The 21,070-nt window shown below is 43.0% G+C and overlaps 2 protein-coding genes across 3 annotated transcripts in view; both read right to left on the bottom strand.

The window, feature by feature from the left end:
- Positions 1-21,070, bottom strand: part of AGBL4 (AGBL carboxypeptidase 4) — a 736,988-nt gene that overhangs the window by 242,642 nt on the left and 473,276 nt on the right. The window lies entirely within an intron of this gene.
- Positions 1-21,070, bottom strand: part of BEND5 (BEN domain containing 5) — a 49,518-nt gene that overhangs the window by 27,658 nt on the left and 790 nt on the right. Inside the window, exons 2-3 of one of the 2 annotated variants that reach the window (XM_017867522.1) lie at positions 5,865-5,998; positions 3,442-3,908 (exon numbers count right to left, since the gene is read on the bottom strand). In XM_017867522.1, coding sequence (XP_017723011.1) covers positions 3,442-3,679 — 238 coding nt within the window. In that variant the 5' untranslated portion in view covers positions 3,680-3,908; positions 5,865-5,998. The remainder of the gene's footprint in view (positions 1-3,441; positions 3,909-5,864; positions 5,999-21,070) is intronic. The other variant, XM_017867521.1, reaches the window with a different exon arrangement.

Raw genomic sequence — 21,070 nt, 5'->3', positions numbered from 1 at the left:
ACAAATAAAAATACTCAAGGATATGCCTCCAGGAGCAACACTCAAATGAGGCCCAGCGGGCAGAGAATGGCAAAGCCTGGGCCCTACATCAACCCTAAGCCAGGATATGTTTATCAGAGGGCAAGTGAAGCCATGAGTCAAACAAGGGTCTCTTATTTGCTTTCTGGTTGTTCTCTGCCTTCTTAGTGGTGTTTATAGATCAGGATCTGTTATAGCAAGGGGATATCTTACTAGACTTTCCACGAGAGAGTTCTCCCTTCAGATGCTAACCTCTCCCACAGAACTGGCACTCTGTGTTTTAATAACATGTTTACCTCCATCACTACCCTCTCCTACTCCCCAATGTCTTAGTCTTCTTTGCATCTCCCCAAGTTCCTAGGCTCAGAAAGCATTTGGTCAAAGTTAGCTGACTGAATGAATAAACACATGAACAAACATATATAACCCCTCTTATCTTCAATATTGTAAGAGGATACTGAGGCAGAGAAGTTAGTTAACCTGCCCAAGGTCATATTATAGCCAACTACTGGCTGGGGGTGCCTGAGTTAAAAGTCAAAGTTAACCCTGTCTTAGCTCCTCCATTACATGATGTTGAACAGGAGCTAACAGTAATCAAGCATTAACAGAATGTCAGGCACTATGCTGTGTGTCACAAGGCTGTAATATGATCATTCCCATTTTACAGATGAGAACACTGAGGGTCAGAGACATACACGCTCTTTGCCTAAATTGCTCCTCACTCTCCCCATGTACTGATTCCTGTTTCAATAACAAAAATTCATCCTTCAGGCTTCAGCCTAAAAGTTGTTTCTTTCAGGAAGCCTTCCCTCTCTGACCCCTCAAAATCTGGTGGGTAGTCCCCTCTGCTGTCCCACAGTCCTCTATGGTTTTGTCCCTATGATGGCATTTATGTACTGTCCTGTCATTGATTGTTTCAGGATCTGTTTCCCTCATCAAACTTTAAACTCCTCAAGGGCAGAGGGCAAGGTCTGTATTGCAAATATACTGAATTCTTACACTAGGCAAGATCCCTGGCATGTAGCAGGAGACCAGCAAGTATTCATGGAAGAAAATAAGGTCACAGGAAAGGAAGGAAGAATGGAAGGAAGGACATGAGCTTCCCAAAGCCACAGAGTTGGGAAGTAGGGAAGTTGGGATTTGAATCCAGGCCATGAAAACATACAACCTCCTCTTAAGGGTAGAGACCCTTTTATTTTATTCTTGTGGATTTGTCTTGGAACTTGGCACATTACCATTCTCCTATTAACATGTGCTAATCAATAGACTTTTAAGCTTTCACAGATGAGGGACAGTGGGTGTGATTTTCCAGGATGCCTGCAGTCCTGAGAGGATAGGGTAGGTGCCCTATGCATACTTGGGGCTCCAGCTGATTTATGTTGAGTCCAACCCATTGTAATGATGATGGTGACTCAGATCAGGGAAGAGCTATCCGCTGGCCTATGCAATGGCCTTCAAGGCCTATGGGATGGGAGAGCCTAGAAAGATCAAGACACTGAAACTATGCTTCAGGTCAAGTTTTTCTACATGTTTTAGGACTAAAATAGGCATATAACAATGTAAAATGCAGGGTATCTTACTACCCCAGAGGCTCAGGAGTGGTTTCTGGAGTTTAAACTCAGTTCGTAATCATGAAAAACAGGTAGTTTCCCTGGGAGTTGAATTAAGTACGAAGAATTTCTGTTTTTGGTGTACTTCCCCACAAGCCTCCAAGAAGTTTATAAAAGGCATAGCATACAAAGCACACTGAAAATACAGATTGTTCATTTTAAGATTGGGAAACATCTTTTCCGCTCTGAAAATTTCAGTTATCCCCATCCCCCAACACCGCTATAAGAACAATATAGCTTTTACAAATTTTTACATTTATGATTTCTCTTTGAGATTTTATTTTAATAAAGAACTTTACTAACTTTTGAAGCTGCAAACCATATGCGACTTTTCGTGTCCCTGTGAACTTCTGTAGACTATGATTTGGGACACTGACTTGCCAAAGCAATGGTAGAGTTCGGGAGTAGACAAACTCCAGCCTATGAACTGAGTGACTAGAGTTGAGACAGAACTCTACCTCTGCCTCCCTAAGTGACTCTGGGGAAGTCCCAATGTAGTTTCCTTTTCTATGACAAGGGCATGAAAAGGCTTCTCTACTGACTCCTTGGACCATCCAAAGATCTACTGAGATGCTACCTTGGGGACATACGGCAAATGACACCTACAAATATAAGTAAATTAGGGTAAGAATAAATCAAAGAAGAATGAAGCTTCATATCTAAATATATTATCTAGATAATGAAAACCTTCATAAGGGCAAGACCATATTTTATTTAAACTTTGAGGATATTCCTAGACTAGATTACCACCTTCTTCAAGCAAAGCACACTGACTCAGAGTTATCAATTACTGTCTTCAGGGGCTATGGAGGCAATGAACTTGTGTTATACTGATTTCCTCAATACTGACTGGGTTCTATCTTTTACAGTTCTGGATTCTTATGTTCTGAAAGCATTTTTCTGTCTTTTTCTCTCTGGTAGGCAGTCATTTCTTCTGGCAGTCAAGGCTGCTGCCTCTCAGATTTCTCGATCCCTGCTTCTAAACCACTTTAGATTGGAAAACCTGATTAGTTAAAATAGAGTGCAATATAAGAACCTATTTAAAGTTCTGTGAGCAAACCAAAGGAGTTTTATACATCTTCATATTCATCTTCCTAAGGTCATGTGCCTCCCTGCTCAAAGCTTTCCAATGCTTTCAATTCCTACCAAAACAAGTTTAGACATCTCAGGCTAGTCAAGTTTTCAAGTCCTTCCATCTTCTGTCCTCAAAGCACATTGGCATTATTCCTCTTAGTGTGCTCCAGGTATCTTCCCATGCTCATGAGTGCTGCTCAGCCTCCTCTTGTGCCTTGAAACACTGCCCACCCTTCAAACCTCAGTTCCTTACTGAAGTCTCTCCATGCCCTCAGTTACAAATAACCACTCCAAGCCCTGAACTCTCATGTCATTTTGTCAGCATTCTCCTTTGGCATTTATCACTTTCTGACTTAAACTAATACATGTTGTTAGGATCATGTCTACTTCTTTTTACTATCCTGAAACTTCCTTGGAGAGGTTCCCTACAATCCCTGTTACTGCCTCTTGCTGAAAGAATGCATAAATGAGTGAGCAGTGACAAATATTTTGTCAGCTCTTATTCTCTGACCCATGTTCGCCAATGTTTCCATAGCTGAGGCTGTGGCATACATAAGCTCCTATCAGATTCACTATGAGTGGGAGCGACTCTTCCTTGAGATAACTGATAAGCCAAGTGTCTGTCCTTCCCTAGCCTCCGGGGCACTTGGTCTCCCTCTCCCCTTTCTCCTCCCAGAAGAGGATCTGGATGAAGCATTCCACCCATGTGGAGTGGTAGGTGGCCTGCTGGGGCACTCACCACTGCCAAGCCGCAGGAGCAGCACGTCCTGGAGCCTCCGGTTGAGGTCACGGAGCTCCTTCATTTCAGACACAAGTGCCCCGTACTCCTTGAGCTTCTTGGCCTGTTGTACCAGCTGCCTCCGAGTCCGCTCCAGCTCCTGCTGGAGGTGGCGCATCTCTTCCTGCTGCTGCTGGTAGTTGCGCAGCAGCTCCTCATACAGAGCCCGGGGCACCACAGCATCTTCTAGACTGTCCATGTCCTCTGTGCCTGGCGAGGCCTCCACGAAGACCTCTTCCGGACACGTGCTATGGCCCAGGCTCAGGCCGTTCTGCTTCTCTAGCCGAGCCACCACAGCCTCGATGCTCTTGTGCGCCACTTCGCTCGGCTTCCGCCCCTCAGGTCTCTGTGTAGGACAACGAGAATCAGTTCAGGCAAGGGCAGCTGGGACTTTCTTGGACTGCAGCTCAATATTTCCCCAGACAATCCTAAAATCACAGAATCACAGAACATCAGTGCTTGGAGAAACCTGTGCAAACACTTAGTCAAAGCCCTTCATTTTATAAATGGGGAAACATTTTATAAATGGGGTTCTGAGTGGGGAAGAGGCTTGCCCAAAGTCATAACCAGGACACTGGTTTCCCAGGCCTGCACTTTTTCCTTTCACCACTCTGCCTCCTGGATGCATATACCATGACCACCTTTCCCAACTCCCCAGGCCCCAGCCCACCCACAATGCCTAGGCAGTGGCTTGCGCATGGGGGTGTTCAATATGTATTTGTGGAGAATCAGGGAGAAATCAGGCCAGGCCAAGTGATCCCAGAGGAGTCACAAATTTCTTCAACAACAAAAACAAAAAATTCCTCCCCTAAAGGCAATTCACCATGTAAACTTTTCATCAAGAATGCTTTAGATGGAAAGGATGTTAAAAACTCTAATCTACTCTAATCTACGAAAGAAAACATGTCATATTTTCTCTGTTCCTCCTCTGCCTACTCAGAACTGGCACTCAGTAGGGGCTTGAAAAATGTTTACTCAACTGAAAAGTTCAAAGAATTCTAGCATTGAAAAGTACTTTCAGTTTCACTTCCTCATGTTCCAGGTGAGAAAACTGAGGGTCAGAGAGGGGAAGGATTACACTTAGGGTCACACAGTGAGATACAAACAGAGCCAAAGCCAGAATTGGAATCTAACTTCCAGTACAAGGCTCCGTCCCCCCATGTCTGCCAGCCTCTCCCTCAGCAAGACAGTGGATAGACAGAAGAAAGTTAATTTACAAAAGAATTATCCAGGACTCCCCCAGGGCTTGGGGTTCTACTGCCTGAGGAAATTCTAGCTCAAGTAGCTACAGCTTCTACTGAGGGGCAGTGAGAGTTACAGGATCAAATGAATTCTTCACTCAGGGTAGGAAGGTTAGGAGCTCTCCTGACTGGGGCACTTGTAGGAAGTGCAGACGACTGAGGACATGAGATTCCAGGCACTTCTCACTAAGTTTCAGGAAATTTAAGGAAAACCAAACCAAATCAAACCCAGCCCAATGAAACTATGACTCTGATATTGTGTCACATGACAAAATCTTAAGTCGTTTTATCTGCTGGGATAAGGGATGAATTTATCATTTATCTAAAGTGATCGTTACAATATGTCTGTGTCACTATAATGTGAGACCCTTGGAGGCAGAGACCATGTCTGGCTAATGGCTCCAGGTACCAGCACAGGGTCAGGCCCATAGCAGGAGTACAGTGAATGCCATGAATTGAACTCAGCTACATTCCCTGGGAACACCCTCAACCTTGTGTCCAAAATCAGACCACGGGCAATGCAGAAGACATCCCATTTCCTTATCTTCCTCCTCCCTTCCTCTCAGGTATCTACTGCACAGAAAAAAATAGCTAGCTTGCCGAACAAGATTTTCAGCAGTTTCCAAAGTGAAGGCTGGAGACCAACTGGGGCACACAGCAAGAAAATACAACCTCATGCAAACGTTTTCATCTAACCCAAGGTCTCACAGACCCCTTCTGTGAACCTCGTGCACTTCCCAATGAGTCCAGCCTTAGCAATTTGGGGCAATCTGACAGTGACTGCCCCTAAACTTCTCCCCAAGAACAGCTGCTTAACATTGTTGGAGCTCAGCAGTGGCCTCTCCAGAGCTGTGGGCCAAGGAGAAACACACCGTTCCAAACCTCCAACAGCGATGACACTGCACAGACTATGCAAACAGGACCGTGCTTGGTGGCACAGCATGAATCAGGGCTCTCTGGAAAGTTGGCCAGCAAGGCAAATACACACTAGTTGTCCCATGCTTTCCCTACTCTGAAAAAAATCATGGCCTCTGATACCAGGGGACATTTACATGGGGAGAGGAAGCCAGAATGAAATTCTTTAGCTATGAGGTATCTGAAAATGCTCCCGCATACTTCCAAAGAAAGAAAAGATTTTGTTACCTTGATGTGTCTAAGCTGTAAATCTTCTTCCCCATAATCTTTAACCTCTCCATCTTCTTCTACATGATTAAGAGAAAGCTTGGGGATTTTTATTTTCTTCTGCATCACACTGTTTTCAAGGTCAGATTTGTCTTCTAAAATGCATATCAAGAGAACAAGGTTCATTATGAGTTAAAATGAGTCATTATGAGTTCAGAATGCCCAAAACCTCAAATGCTAGAAAATAATGGAGGCCAGACCAGTTAAAAACGAAAAACAAACAAACTCAAGGCCGGTTCCCTCTTGCATGCCGGGATCCTAATAGCAGTGCAGAACAAACTCTAGGAACAAGAGTGCTTGCGAAAAGCACTGTCATACAAAGTGTTGAAATAGCAGCCAGTGAATTTGCTTAGGGGTTTCTCTAAGTATACCCTAACGGGTGGCCTTTTATGGAATTCTAGAATCTTGAATTGGAACAGCCCTTAGATTGCTATCTGATCTAAATTAAAATGGCACATGAATCCCTCAACTCAACTGAGATCTTTCTAAGTCAAGTGTCTTCCCAGGAGAACTTGGTGGGTTTCTGTCAGCTCAAGTACCAATAGACATGAGAGAGATTATAGCTGATAGGGATGTAAGGAAGGGCAGGGGTATCTCCACAGCCCTATACAAGACGGGCTAAGGTAAGGCAGACGGGGGAAGAATAACATTTATCCCCTTTTTACTGGTATCAAATCTCAGCATGACTGAGTTTGAGGGACCTCAGTGAACAAGTGGTCCAACTCTCTCATGTTACATGAGGAAATTCAAACCCAGAGGATGGAAGAGGCTTGCCAACGGCATGAGCTGAGGAACAGCCAGGAGTGGGAAAGAGGCCTCTGGCACCTCGTCCACTGCTTACGTGTGCTGACAACACATACTGAACGTAAAGTGCTACACAAATACAAAAGGATATTATTTCTACTCATTTTCTCATTCTTTAAGCTCAACTTCAGATAATCTGTTTTTTTGGTTTTTTTTTTTTTCTGCACAGATTTCAAACTGGACTTTCCAGATTTGTCTCTCACTGGATATGTCCAAAAATAAAAGTTCAAACAAGAGGGCTCCAGAGGTAAAAATCTGAATCTTTTCTGGAACTGTACCCTTGTAGTAAAATACTTTGTGTTCAAAGCTTAAACTGACACTTTAGAGATTGCTGTTTCTCATAGTCCTCGAAGGTTCCCATTGCTGTATCCCAAATGCGTTTTGTAGCATGTTACCCGATGTTGGATGTAGCATATGGCCAGGTAGTTAGTTAAATCCAGTCCTGAAGGGGTGTGTGTGTGTGTGTGTGTGTGTCTGTATGTATGCATGTATTTGCATGTGTTAAACATGCTCTTACACTGTTCCCAGGCCAGGCTTCTCTCCTCACAACTTGTTAGTAATGCTGAGAAGGCAGCTTATAAGCATATAACTATTCCAGAATGTACTCAAATACTGAATCTTCCCAAACGGTCTTAGGGATGAAGGCCCAGCTGGTCAGAGGTGGGAGTCCAATATCAGAGACTTCAGTGTGAACCTCAGCTTTTCTATGACAGGAAGAGGACAGGTATGTAAGGGCCTTAATCTCTCTGGACATAATGGAGGTTGTGAGGATGAGAGCAATAATTCACGCAATCCACTGGACAGTGCCTGCTATACACTGGCCATTCGATGGATGGCACAATATAATTGGTATTGTCAATGTATTCTGAATCATTTTCTTCTCTTAAGCATAAAGTGAATAGAGATTTAATTTTAAAAAATGAAGAAATGATTTAAGTAGGGTAAGGATGATAAATGAACTGCTCAGAAAAAAAGGAGGTGGTCTTTGTTAACAACCCCCTACGGATGAAAATGGCCTTTCCCATTGAGCAGAGGAGCAACCCTTGGGTTTCTATTTTCACAACAATGGCTCATTCTTACACTCTTTGTGGCTATAAAATGCATCCAACGGGTTAGGCATGAACAACAATAGGGACTGGGGTTTTCTAAAAGAGCAACGGTTTCCCTCCTACAAATCACTGCTGACTTGTAAGTTAAAAGGCTGCTAAAATGTAAAACCTAAAGAAAGTACATCAGATGAAATTATCTTACCATGGTGTTTGTGTGTGTGTATGTTTGTGTGTCTGTGTGGAAAAAAACAGACAAAAAGAGAGAAAGAGAGAGAGAGGATAAGGGTGGTATTAGGATTTCTGAATGTGTTGGGCAAAGCTCCTGCACTAGTCTTCAATTTGACAAGTTCAGGACAAAGTTTGACATGCAGAGCCACCAAACTAGAAATGACAAGCTATGTTATGCCTTCCTGGGCTGAAACTCTGTAGCTCAGGATCATGTTGGTGTGGAGAAAAGCAATCATTCGGACTCACAAAACCACGTTAACATCTGGATGGAGAATGATCCTCAAATCATCCAATTCTATTTTTCAAAATGCAGATGAGAAAAATAAGGTTCTAACTGGTGAAGTCTGTGCATCCATGCATGCAACTCTCAGGCCCAGGAATAAAGGAGGGGCAGGATGAACAGGGTCCCTAGCCTGGAGAGCTCACCGTTGTGCAAGGTCACAGAAGTTAGTGTCATAACATGAATGGGGGAGAACTTGGACCACATAATCCAGAGCTTTGCCTTCTATGCCTCGACTTAACCTTTACTGAGAATTTACTCTGTAGGATCTAAACTAGGTCCTGGGGACACAGATGAACAAACATCCAGCTGGGGATATAAGATAAAAACACAAGAAAAGATAACCCAAGATCTCAAATGCTGAATTTGAATAAGGGAGAAGTAACTGCTAAAGGATTTTGGGAGCAAGGGAAATCACTTCGGTCAGTGTAACCCTGGAAGGCTTTTGAAAGGAGGCGGCATTTGAGCTAGACTCCTTACTTGCTAGGTAAGTTAGGAGTCAGTTAATGTACTTCTCTGAGGCTATTTCCTCACCTATGAATTGAAGTAAATAATTCCTACTCACATTGCAGAACACTGTGAAGATTACCAGTTCGGTGTGTTAAAAACTTGAGTAGAGTGAATGGCACTTCAACAGTTGGTGCTCATAAAAGGATAGCCATTTAAAGGATGGTAAGAATCTGGACTACACAAGAGGGGTAAATAATAGAAGCCAAATGGGGAAGGCTGGTGAAGTATTTAGAATGAAATGGTTATAAAAGATGGTTCAGTTATAGGCAGCAGGGAGAGGTGAGAAGGTAAGGAAAGGTGGTTGGAACTAGAAAATAAGTGGCCTTGAATGCCAAGTTAAGAAGAGCTGAGGCTCAGTGTGCCGATGCGGAATAAACTAGGCATCAGACAACCTGGATTCCAAGTCCAGTTCTGTCGCTTTGTAGGTGTGAGATGTCAGGAAGCGGCTACCTCACTGAGCATAATTTTTCTCTGTAGAAATGGAGATACAATATCTACCTCAAGTAGGATCATATCAGCTCAGTAAATGTTCCTTGAAAATAATAGAGCCCTGACAAAGAGACAAAGACACAAAGACGCAGTGGATGACAGTGCTCAGCAAGGATTGCCTGCTGGCTTCTGCTGGCTTGGTGCTTGGGGCAGGCTTGCTTCTGGAGGTAGAAACTTGCTTAGCTGCCTAAGATGGGTGATACTTCCCATCTGATGACAGGAGGCCTCATCGCCCTACCAGCTATACTCAAGACTCTAGGCTCTTCCATCTAATTAGTATGCCCTTTTTTCTTGTGTGCTTGACAAACTCTGTTTAGCTTCCACTCATCTTCTCCCCCCCTCTCAAAGATGCCATTACACATCTACACATCCTACATACCTTCTTTGTAGTCTATTATCTTACTATTTGCAATTATCAGCTTAAAGATCTTATCCACTGGCGTATGAGTAACCTCAGGGTAGGGCCCATATCATAGAACTATCCGTACAATAGAGACTCATCAAACAAAAATGTTTAATGAAAGAATAATAAAAAGAGGCTACACCAATAAGCATATGAAAGGAGCTCAACACCGTCAGTCATTAGGGAAATGCAAATCAAACCTACAATGAGATACCACTTTATACTCATTAGGATGGCTCAAATCAAAAATAAAAGTAAAATAACAAGTGTTGTAAAGAATGTAAAGATAGTGGAACTTTCATACATTCCTGTTGGGGAATGCAGAATGGGCAGCCACAGTGGAGAACAGTATGGCAGCTCCTCAGAAAACTAAACACAGAATTACCATAACCCAGCAATTCCACTCCTGGGTGTATATGCAAGATAAATGAAAAAATATACCCAAACAAAAACTTATACACAAATGTTCATAGCAGCATTATTATTAACAACCAAAAGGTGGAAAAAACCCAACTGTCCATCAACTTATGAATGGCTAACAAAATGCGGTACACCCATACAAGAGAGTATCATTCAACCATAAAGAGAAATGATGTGCTGACTCATGCTACAACATGGATGAATCGTAAACATATTGTGCAAAGTAAAAGAAGCCAGGCACAAAGGCCATTCATTGATTTCATTTATATGAAATGTTCAGAATGGGTAAATCCATAGAGACAAAAAGTAGTTTCGTTGTTACCAAGAGCAGGGGGAAAAGGGCAATAAAGAGTGACTGCTCAGTGGGTAACACGGATTTCTTTTCTTTCTGAGTGACAAAAATGTTCTGGAATAAAGTGGTGGTGATGGTTACAGAACACTGGGAATATATATACTAAAAAACACTCACTTGCACACACTTTAAAATGGTTAAAATGGTGAAATTCACATCAAATGAAATATATCTCAATAAAAAATTAAGTTACCACTTGTGGAATGTCTGCTACATGTCAGATACCTCTATAAAGATCTTCATATAAATTATACCTCACAGCAACCCTGCAAGTAGGTGTTACAAGCCACATTTTTTTTTCCCAAAAAAGAAGAAATGAGGCTCAAAGAAAGAAAACTCTCTTCCTAAAGTCACCCAGCTGGGAAGGTACACAGCCAAGATGTGCTATAGATCAACATGCCTCAAGCCTATGCTTTATCCCCTCTAAACACATTCCTGGAACATGGTAGAGCCAGAATAAATACTGAATGAATGAGTGAATGATAGCTACAGTTGAGGACATCCAAATTCCCCAGCCTAAGTTCAAAGCAGAAGACCACTTGACTCCTACTTTCTTGCCAGACCGCATCCTCTATCCTCAGTCAGTCTCCAGAAAGCAGCAACCATCACCAGGCACAACAGAAACAAGTTGTGGCCAACCCTCAGGGCTTGAATGGGTTCTTTGAAAAGGTAGGCTGAATAGTCCAGGAAGCTCTGAAGTGTAATGAATGAGTTCAGGAAACGGACAGAAGCAGATAGCACCCTCATTCACATGCTTCTTGACCTGGATCCTGGCTGCCTTGATGCTTGGCCAGGGGGATTTCGAGGCTCCTCTGAGAGTTAACCACCTCCTGGCTCCATCCTAATACTTACCAGTCTCTTCCTGGACCCATGTTCTCAGGGTGAGGGTTCAGGAAGACCCAAGTCCTCTGCTTATTCTTTTCTGCAGGCAGTGAACATTTACCAAGTTCCTGTTTTGGTTTCGGCACTATGCTAAGTAGTCTTTGTGTTTTTGGTCCTTACGACCCAGTATATGACAAGAACCCAACCAAAATGCAAAGTTTGACTTTGTGAGAGACACTGGCTTATATAGTGCAAATATCTGCTCTCTATGCCTTCCTAACCCTAACCCTGAATTGAAGGTATAGATACCTCACAACCACAGAAGATTACTGAACATTCAGTGTCATCACAACAAATGGAAGAAACAGTTGGGAGAAGGAGGCCCAGTACCTAGCAAAAACAGTGCAGTCTTTTGAATCAGGTGGTCCTGATTTGGAATTCTGGCTTTGCTACATACTAACTGTGGGAGCTTGGGGTAAGCTAGTTAACCTGTCTGAGACTCAGTTCCATTATCAGTAAAGTGGGGATAATAAACTCTTTTCCAAAGAGACAGTTCATGTAAAAGCAACAAGCACAGTGTCTTTCTTGTCATAGATGTTCAATAAACAGCAGCTGTTAGGCTACCCTTGTGTATTACCTGTTTGGCTTTTGTCTCATGGCAAAGAGAACCACTGCAGGTATCTGACACAGACTGAGACATGATGAAAGAGATGTTTTAGGAAGATTAATGTGACAGTGGCAAGCAAGACGGATGAGATGTGAGGAGGAGACAGAACACAGGGTGACAAGAAGCTATAACTCTTGACTGGTCACATGAATGAAGGTGAATGGTGGTGTGGATCATATAAGACAGTATATACTTTATGTGGCATTTTAATGTGACTTTGGCATATGCTTCTGGCTTTGAATTCCACGAAACCACAGAGTAAATTAGCAGTTGACTAGGAAGGATGAAGAAAGCTCTCTACTTAGCCAGTCTGTGCAACTGCTCTAAACTTGAGGCCAAATAATTAGTTTTAGTGTAAACAAAAATAAATGTGCAGCCTCTGAAGATAAAATCACCAATCTCGACTTCTGGATTATTTTATGTCCAGGGCAAGGAAAACCACCAAAGATTTGGGGGCATTATCCTTTTCCTCCTCCTTTCTAGCTACTACAATGTGCTAATTGCATTCATCCATTCAACAAATACTGAGTGAGCACCTACTACATGCCAGGCCCTGGGCAACATTCCTTACAAACTCCCTATGTTTAATCCCTACAATAATTCTACTGAAGCAGGAACTCAGGCTCATAGAAGCGAGGTGGCTTTCGTAAAGACGCAAATAGCAGAGCCAACATTTCAAATCAAGTCTGTTTAATACAGGCCCTGTTTCTATCACCTAATTATCCTATGGGAACAAGAGAAAAATTATGAAGTTGCTGTAACTTCTCAAATGAACTATAAGGCACATATAAAATGATGAATATGTCAATATAACTTCCTAAAGTGCCTGTCTTTCTCCCAAGATCTTGCCTACATCCTAAGAGAATACTGTGATGAATTCCCAAATTGAAGTAAACACTATATAAATATGACCTGATGCCACACTCCTGAACTACAAGGCTTATCAAAGCCACAAAGCTCTAAATAATGCCCAAATAGGGTCTCTACTCAAAGCCACAAAGAACTTTCTTGTAAAAAATATATGGTAAAACTGCTATTCAAAATATAGCAGAACTTAGTATTATTAATCCGAGGAGGAGAAACATTCCATTAAACTTACTACTGGGAAAAAAGGAAGCATGGTGGTAATAGGCAAATGGTGTTTTAGAAAAAACAAGCAAGTGACAGGAAACCCAATGCAAGTCTGTCTTCAAAAATGAATTTGCCCCTGAAGAATTTACAGTATTATTAAAATGGGAGAAACTCTGTCTTAACTTCCATCTGACATATAATCAGGCTGGACAATTAAAATAATCCAACATCATAGAGCCAAATTTGGTATAAGTTTGTTAGCCAGGATGAAATCCTGAAAGGCTACACATAAAACACTTTATAAAGGTCTTATAAATATCTACACATAAGTTTAAAGTTTTCATCCATACAAAATCCTGTGAAGTTTTATGTCTGCATTAAAACAGATATGCCACAGAAAATACAAACACATTGCATTCTCTGGCCAATAGTGTTTGTTTTTATAAAATCCAAGGCAGACAAAAGTCTCAAGTTTCAAGGATTGTACATAGCCAAGACTACAAAAAAAAAAAAAAAAAAAAAAAAAAAAAGTGCCCTGCTGTGGTGTAGCAGAAAGACATCAGGAGACACCAAATCAAGGCCTGGCTGTCTCACTAACCTGTTTGGTGATTAGTCCTCTCTCTAGATTTTCTTTTCTGTAAAACATGAAGACTACAGTAGGAAACCTTAACGGATCCATCTAGCTATGTGACCGCTGGCCAGTCACAGGGACTTCCAAGTTTCTTTCTCAGCTGTGTAATGTAGGGTAACAGTAGATGAGCTAGAAGATTCCTCCAAGTGGGCATGTTTGAAGAAATGCCCTACTGAGGCCATCCAAATAGGGAGAGAAGGAATTGCTGGCCAGGTTTCAGTAGGTCTCCTTGTTCTCACTCCCACCACCTCACTGGCCTTGGTACAGGACTGGGGCACAGACAAAACTGGGAAGTTCATTCTGCAGAGTCATTTGTCTAGCTGCCTCCATGTGCCTCAACAGGGCTGTTGTCAGCGCAATAAACACCCCCAGGACAGTATCACAGAAGAACAAAACATGGAGGAAAATATTAATAGTAAGCCTTTCATGCTTAGGTCAAGTCCCAGGAGGATTTAAAACATACACACAAGTTAAATTTTAAACTTGTGTGCTCCTTCCATGTGCTCGTTCCTCTAAGTCATTCCTTTCCACAGTGGGCAGTATCTGCAACTAAGCAAGTCACTGTTCTTCTCTCAGCACCTATTCGTCCACTGTAGTTCCTAGCAGTTATCTATATTTAAGGAGAATCTACTATATGCCAGACATTTTTCCCTATTATCTTGCTAAATAACACAGTGGGCAATTACTATCTCCATGCTATAGATGAGCACTGGAACTCAGAGATGGGAAGTAATCTCCCCAAAGCCACTCAGCTTCTAAGTAGCACAGTCACAATTTGAACCCAGACTATGTAACTTCAAAGCCTGTCCTCTTTCAGCACTCTAAAATTTCCTCTTCTGTAGTTATGGAAATGATCTAGAAGTCATCTAACCAAACTCTCCCATAGTCCAGGATTCCATCCTAAAATACCCCCGACCTGCTTGCCACCTCCAGTAACAGGGAGCTCAGCACCATGCTAGAAGCCCTTTCCATTATTTATCTGCTTTCTCTGCTGTTATATTGCTTCCACCAATGCCTGTGAATTCCATTCTCTGATCCTAACTCTACTTTCAAGAACAAGTCTGATCCTTCCTCTGTGGTGCAAAACTCAGAAAATGAAAATTACCAAACTATCATCCCATGCAAATCTTTTCTTTTCCTGCTTATATATTTAGCTATCCTATCCTATGTCTGACCAATGAGTGAAAAAGAAAAGGCAGCTGCTATATAGTTAAAAGAAACCAAAACAAGCCTAGTTCCAGGATCCAAAGACCTCTCTTCTCATTTGGTTTCCAGGACACCTATCTCTGCTGGTTATCCCCCGATTCTAAGTCCATCTGTTAGACTGGGAAGGCTGTTTCTTCTCAGTCACCTTTTTTTCAGGCTCTTCTTTAACTGTGCCTTTAAAAGCTGATGTTTTGCCCTTGCACACTTCTCTCACTCTGCACTCTCTCCCACTGTAACTTCAGACCTTCCATATTCATGACTGCCAGATTGAGAGCTTTGGCTCAGAATGCTCTTCTGAACCTCAGACCACATGCCTACTTGCTCTCCTGACATATCCACCCAGATGTTCCATGGGCCCTTAAGATTCGACAGGTCTCAAGCTAAACTCATCATTTTCCCTTTCAACCAGCTACACTTATAGGATTCTCCTCAAGACAGGAAGGTCCAGATCACCACATCATCATCACACACATCATTACTATCAGTCAGTTACCACGTCCCATTAATTCTCCTTCCTTAAAACATCTCAGGTCCACCATGACCACCACCACCTTAGTTTAGGTCTCAGAATTTTGGACGGAACTGATTCATATTTCTCCACAAGTCCAACCCATGTGGGAAGACTTAGCCCACTGCCTGGCACCTACAGTGTTCACTAAACAATTGTCTGAATGGCTCTCTTTTTTTGAGTAAAACAAAAATCTCTATCTCACAAGGATGTAGAATATGTGCACTGAACCTGGAACCAGGTGGGTATTTATCACATATTTGGTAGACAAAAACAATGCCTGTTCCTCTTCCTGCATTTCCCTGGAGTATAAGGCTGACCACCTAGTATAACTCAATACTTGTGGAACTTAAGAGAAAACCTCTCCAGATTACGAATGTTCTTCTGGTAGGAAGAGTACACACAGCTTCTGTCACTAAGGAGCTTATAAGACAAAGCAGGTAGGAACACTAGAAAGAGAATTTGTCTTGGTGTCAAAGACCCCAATCTGAATTCCACTTTCTGGGTGTGCTTTTAAAATAAAACTAGTATGCTCTTGAATAACACAACACCGCATAAAAACAACTTGCCTGGGACAATTTTTTCTTTCTGTTTGTGAATCAGAAGTCTGAAGCACTCTGTAGCACATACTATTTAGTTGTAACAAATATATGGTTGTTGAACATGAGAAATTGCATTAGACTGAACCTTCAATGGTTAACATCCCAGTAGAATCTGCAACAGATGACAGCAGGCAAGTTCCAGTCTTTGCTCCAAAGTACATCAGCAAAACATGTCAAAACCTAAATTAAAAGTTTTCACTCACTTTTTTTAAGAAAATAAATCCTTTTGTTGGCAGTTTCCCACTGATGACATGCAACAATCTTTGCATATGAAATCGGCTAGTCCCCTGCTTCACTGCTAACTTTGTAGAAGTTCCAAAGCATTTCTGGAGCAAATGATCTATTTGGACTAACAATGCCAAGCTGGGACCTGAGCCCTGAATGAGCTAAAATTACCAAAGCAATAAGAACATGGCTTTGGAAGCTATTTCTCCCAAGTGTGGGGTTTCTTCTAGCTAGTTGAGGGAGTGATAAAGAATGCTGACTTTTTCCAGATGAACAAAGTTGAATGAAAACTTAAAATCCCACTGCAGGTTTCTGTTCTGAAAAACAAGTTGCTGCTGCAGAGGTTCCTATCTCCACTATTTCCCTCTCCTCAAGCACAAAAATGCACCTGTCTTCCCCAAGTTCATGAGTTCAACATGGGCACACCAGTGTAGACTATGTGCTGGGCACAAGGAAGCCAGGCCCCTGTCCTAGAGGAGTTCCCTGTCAGGCAGGAAGAGAGGCACATTCGTGACTAATAAAAACAAGACATAAAATGCTACAATCCATAAGCAAGGCAAAAGCAAAGTGTAAAGAGTTCTGAGGAGGGGGAGAGTCTCTCTTGGGGGCAGAGGAAGGAATAGGGAATGCCACTGAAGCAAGGTGCTCCCAATGTACTTTGTCTATTCCTTTATCACAGGCGGAGGGGGCTGGACCACAAACGTCTGTCACATGTCTACCTTGCCCACCTGAAGGTGAGCTCCTGGTGGGCAGAGGCCCCATATCAGACAATGATTAATCCATCCTGGCTGGCTCAAAGGAGTGCAAGAGAGTGTGTTCACAGAAGAGTTAGAAATACCAAAGGTCTCAGGGAAGGGGGAAGAGAGAGTGAGGCTGGAGAAGTAAGGTGGGGCTGGGGATAGAGCTGGTCTAAGGAGGGCTATGAATGCCAGGCTAAGAAACTAAAACTTTATTCAGTAGGCAATAGGGAGATGCGGAAGGTTCTAATGAGAGCAGTCAACTAAGACTATGTTTTAGAAGATTATTCTAAAAGCAATTGGGAAAATAGATCAGAGACAGGGTAATCAATTAGAAGACTGCTTCACTGGTTTAGATAAGAGCTGATGCTGGCCTGAATGCAGGCAGTGATGGTGGAGCTGGAAAAGAAAAACTTAAAAGATAAACTGCCAAGCCCACCTTGAACTGGTCCATTCTCTGTGTTCCCCCAGTGCCTGGCTTCTACCTTTCTTTAGCACTTACTTTGAGGCCCCCAAATTACACACTCCCTGAGGATGATACCCATTTCTTTTCCATCACTCCCTCCCCCACAGAAATCCTACATAGCAGGACAAGAAAAGTCAATACCTGCCACCCCGGGTCATGCTGTCATTTCAATCACAGTACCTGAGATGCATAAGTGCATTGGTATATTCACTTAATACAGCACTGGGCCTGGTATACAGAAAGCAGTAAGGAGACATCTGACAACAAAAAAAATTTAGCACATTCAAACAACAGTAACAGAGCACAGGTGCCTAGATAGAACAACTTAGAATTTTAGGGCTCTAGGCACAGAGACACCAGTTTGAGCCTCCTAAAAAAAAAAAAAAAAAAAAAACATTCAACACTATGAGCCCAGTAGCAGGCTGAATTGCAGTTAGATGATGGTGAGCTCTCCAAATGAGTAGTTCTCACTTTCACAACCTGCTTGGCAAATAAATGAGAGTAAAGAGAGAACAGAGGTCAAAGGTGAGTCAAACTTTGAGTTATGTGGACCCTCCAAGAGGGACAGCCTTAGCGAAGATTTATTCAAGCAAATGCCAACTGAAGAGATAGGACAGCTGTGTGTGCTGTGTAAGAGGGAGGTTGGTAATACAGAAAGAGCAGAATGGGCTTGAAAACTCAGAAACTAAAATTATACTCTGGCTTGAAAACTTGCCTTGAGCTGTAAGCTTCATGGACAGTTTTTCCATTTCCTTTCACTCCTTCCAAATCATGCTGTGTAGCTGATGGGAACATCGGCTACTTTACAAAGGAGACTGCCAAGTGGGGGCCTGGCACTGGAAGACCTGTGTTCCAATTCCAGCCTTGCCATTTATTAGCTGTGTGGCTATAGGCAAGTCTCTGAGCTTCGGTGTCCTCATCTATGAAATGGAAATACTAACCACAGCAATACCTACCAAAATGTCACTTAGAGGACTAACAGAGATAATGCATAGGCATATAGCAAGACTGTCAGGAAAGAAGGGGTTTTATTTTTCCTTGAACTGGGATTGTAATTCGATAAGTAGTGGTATAAACCAACTACTATGGGAAGTAAAATGTAAAGTCCCACAGCAGTCGGCTTTGACATTTCCTGAGTATGAGAAGTATACTTCAAGACAGCTCTGGGTTGGCTTGGGCCAACACTCAGTATAGCAACATACTTCTCACCAAAAGCCAGAAAGCTGTGCTGAAACTACCTTGGAAACCATTCTATTGGTGTCAGAGAGATTAATTAATTACTTAATCACTAATCCACAAACATAAAGCCACCTCTGCTTCCCACCTGAGGGGTTTCCTCCTCACACCTGGTACCACAGCACAGTGGTATTTACATATAGGAGATGCCAGATGAGCTCTTTGAAGTCACTGCAAGCAATTCTCAGAGCCACCAAGTTTAAGTCAAGAAGGGGTTTGAAGATACATAGGAGGTAAATGAATTCCCGAACTCACCCTGGCCCTTTGATCAGGTCTCTACCCAGGACAGTGGGTACCCAGGATATTGAAATTCAAAATGTGGTTTGGCCAACTTCAAGTTGTTGTCTTTTTTTCCCCTTTCTCCTCCCAAGAAAAAAACTGAAGAGAGGTAAGGGAAGTGTTTTTCAACTCATTCAAACTGGCACACTTCTTTGAACCTAGTCTGCCAGTTTCCAAATGATGCTTGGGTTTTTTAAATAACCTCACAGATTTATCAACATTCTAACTTGGAGGATGAACAGTTTACAGGTTCAAAATTCATGGTTCTCAGACCAACAGCTACATGTATCTTGCTTCTGAGGACTTGCCTCCATTTCAAAATCAGAGCTGGTGGAAGCTGCCATCTGCCTAAGTGGCCTCTCTGCGGTGCCTGAAGAGTCAAGCACAGTTTATATGTGTGTTTGCTGAATGAATGAGGAGATGAATGAAACAATCTCCAAGAGAGGAAAACAGCCATTACACACTGACACTTATCACTGACTCTCTTTAACACATCACTTCTACTCTCCTAGGACTCTTCCAGATCTAGGAGTACAATACAATCATCAAAAACCATGCATGCTTTTTCTTCTAGCAAAAGGGAAGCTAAGGTTACAACCTACTTATAACTTCCTCAAGCCTATCGTCTTCGGAAATAAATTCCTAATCCCTTCCCTCAGGTAATTAAAGGCAAGTAAGCAAACAAAATAAAACTTAATCAGCTATGAATGGTTCCCTTTTCTAAAATCTGCTTCCCTTCCCTCAGTTTCTTTGGCCCTAGGTGTCTGGCAGCGGGTGGGCCTACACTCCTGTGTGCCAGGGCTTATCATGGAGGTGGTATGGATAGAGCCTGTCACAAAGGGTTCCAGTGCTGCTGGTCAGTTTCCAGTCCTTCCATTCTTCAACTTCTGCAAACCTATTTTCCACAGGCAAAATGAGGTGGTGGAAAGGAACCAGTCATGAGTCGTGAGACTGAGCTAACTTGCCATGAGACCCTGGGCAAGTCTCTATGAGTTGAGAGAATGCTGGGTTCATCTTTTAGGCTAAATGTGAGGAAGCAAAGAAACTTGAAAAAAAATAGAGAAGGTCTCAAAATTACAAAACATCTTCATTCAGTTCCTAACCCTTGGTGTTATTTCTGGTAGAAGGCAGGGTGACTATTTGCCTACTTTAAGGTTCATTCTCCTTACCAGCAGCAGCTAAAAAGGCTGCTCCCCAAACTGGAGATGATACTTCCCCCTTCCTTGCTTGTCTAGACTCAAACTTCCTGGAACTAGCTGGGAAAGAGGGCCAGCTGTGTTCTCTTTACAAAGGAAAAGGAGTCTCAGCATGGCAGGAAGAACTGGAGCATATAAAGGGCTGGTTTCTTTCCCTATCACCAACTGAACCTCAGTACCCTTATCTATGAAATGGAGATGAGACCAGTTGCCTTAGCCCATCTCTCAGGGCCGTGGCAGAGTAGGGATGAGAGGTCCAGTGTTATTCTGACCCAGAAACTCCCTCCTGGCCCTCAGCTGTCTCATTCAGGGAGCCTTATAGGAGATTCAGAGAGGGGTGTGGAGGCTGAGGGATGCCTTAGGGCCTCTACCTCCTTACCTCTGCCACCTGGCCAGGGAGGGGCAGGAGAGTGTGGTGTGGCGCCCAGTGCACTGAGGTTCAAGGCCTCCTCATCCTGTCCAGTGCTGGTCCGGATGGGACAAGGATGTCATAGCTTCCCTCTGTGAGGAGGGACTCCTACCTAGAAGATCTGACAATATCCTTCTTGCTCCTTACTCCAAGGAGGTACCAATGGCCTTAAAGGGAGAGAGACAGACAGCTTGAGAAACTTAAGGAGACAGAAAAGAACAGAGGGAAGGAACTGGTAGAGAGGTAAAGAGAAGGTGAGAGATAAATGACGGTACAAACAGGTAGGGAGAAAAAGGGAAAGTGAAGGAACGAAGAAAACACAAAGAATCAGAAAGAGAAGGACAGACACAGATGAAGAGATGAAGACGGACTGACAGCGCGGGAGCTTCGGGGAAGCGGGGAAGACAAAGGGGACCATCCGGTCTTTTTAACTGGCCTGGCCTCTTAGAGAAACCCCGTTCCCAAACGAAATGCCCAGAGGACGGGAGAAGCAGGCAGGAAGGAGCAAGCAGTGGCTCCCCCCACTCCCCTCCGCCCCAGCCCCAGCCCCTCCCGGGGTCCCAGCCCCCGCCCGGGT

This window comes from Rhinopithecus bieti, unplaced genomic scaffold, assembly GCF_001698545.2.
Source record: "Rhinopithecus bieti isolate Rb0 unplaced genomic scaffold, ASM169854v2 scaffold_3764, whole genome shotgun sequence".
In the NCBI taxonomy this organism is placed as follows: Eukaryota; Metazoa; Chordata; class Mammalia; order Primates; family Cercopithecidae; genus Rhinopithecus; species Rhinopithecus bieti.
This window is presented reverse-complemented; position numbering and strand designations above follow the sequence as displayed.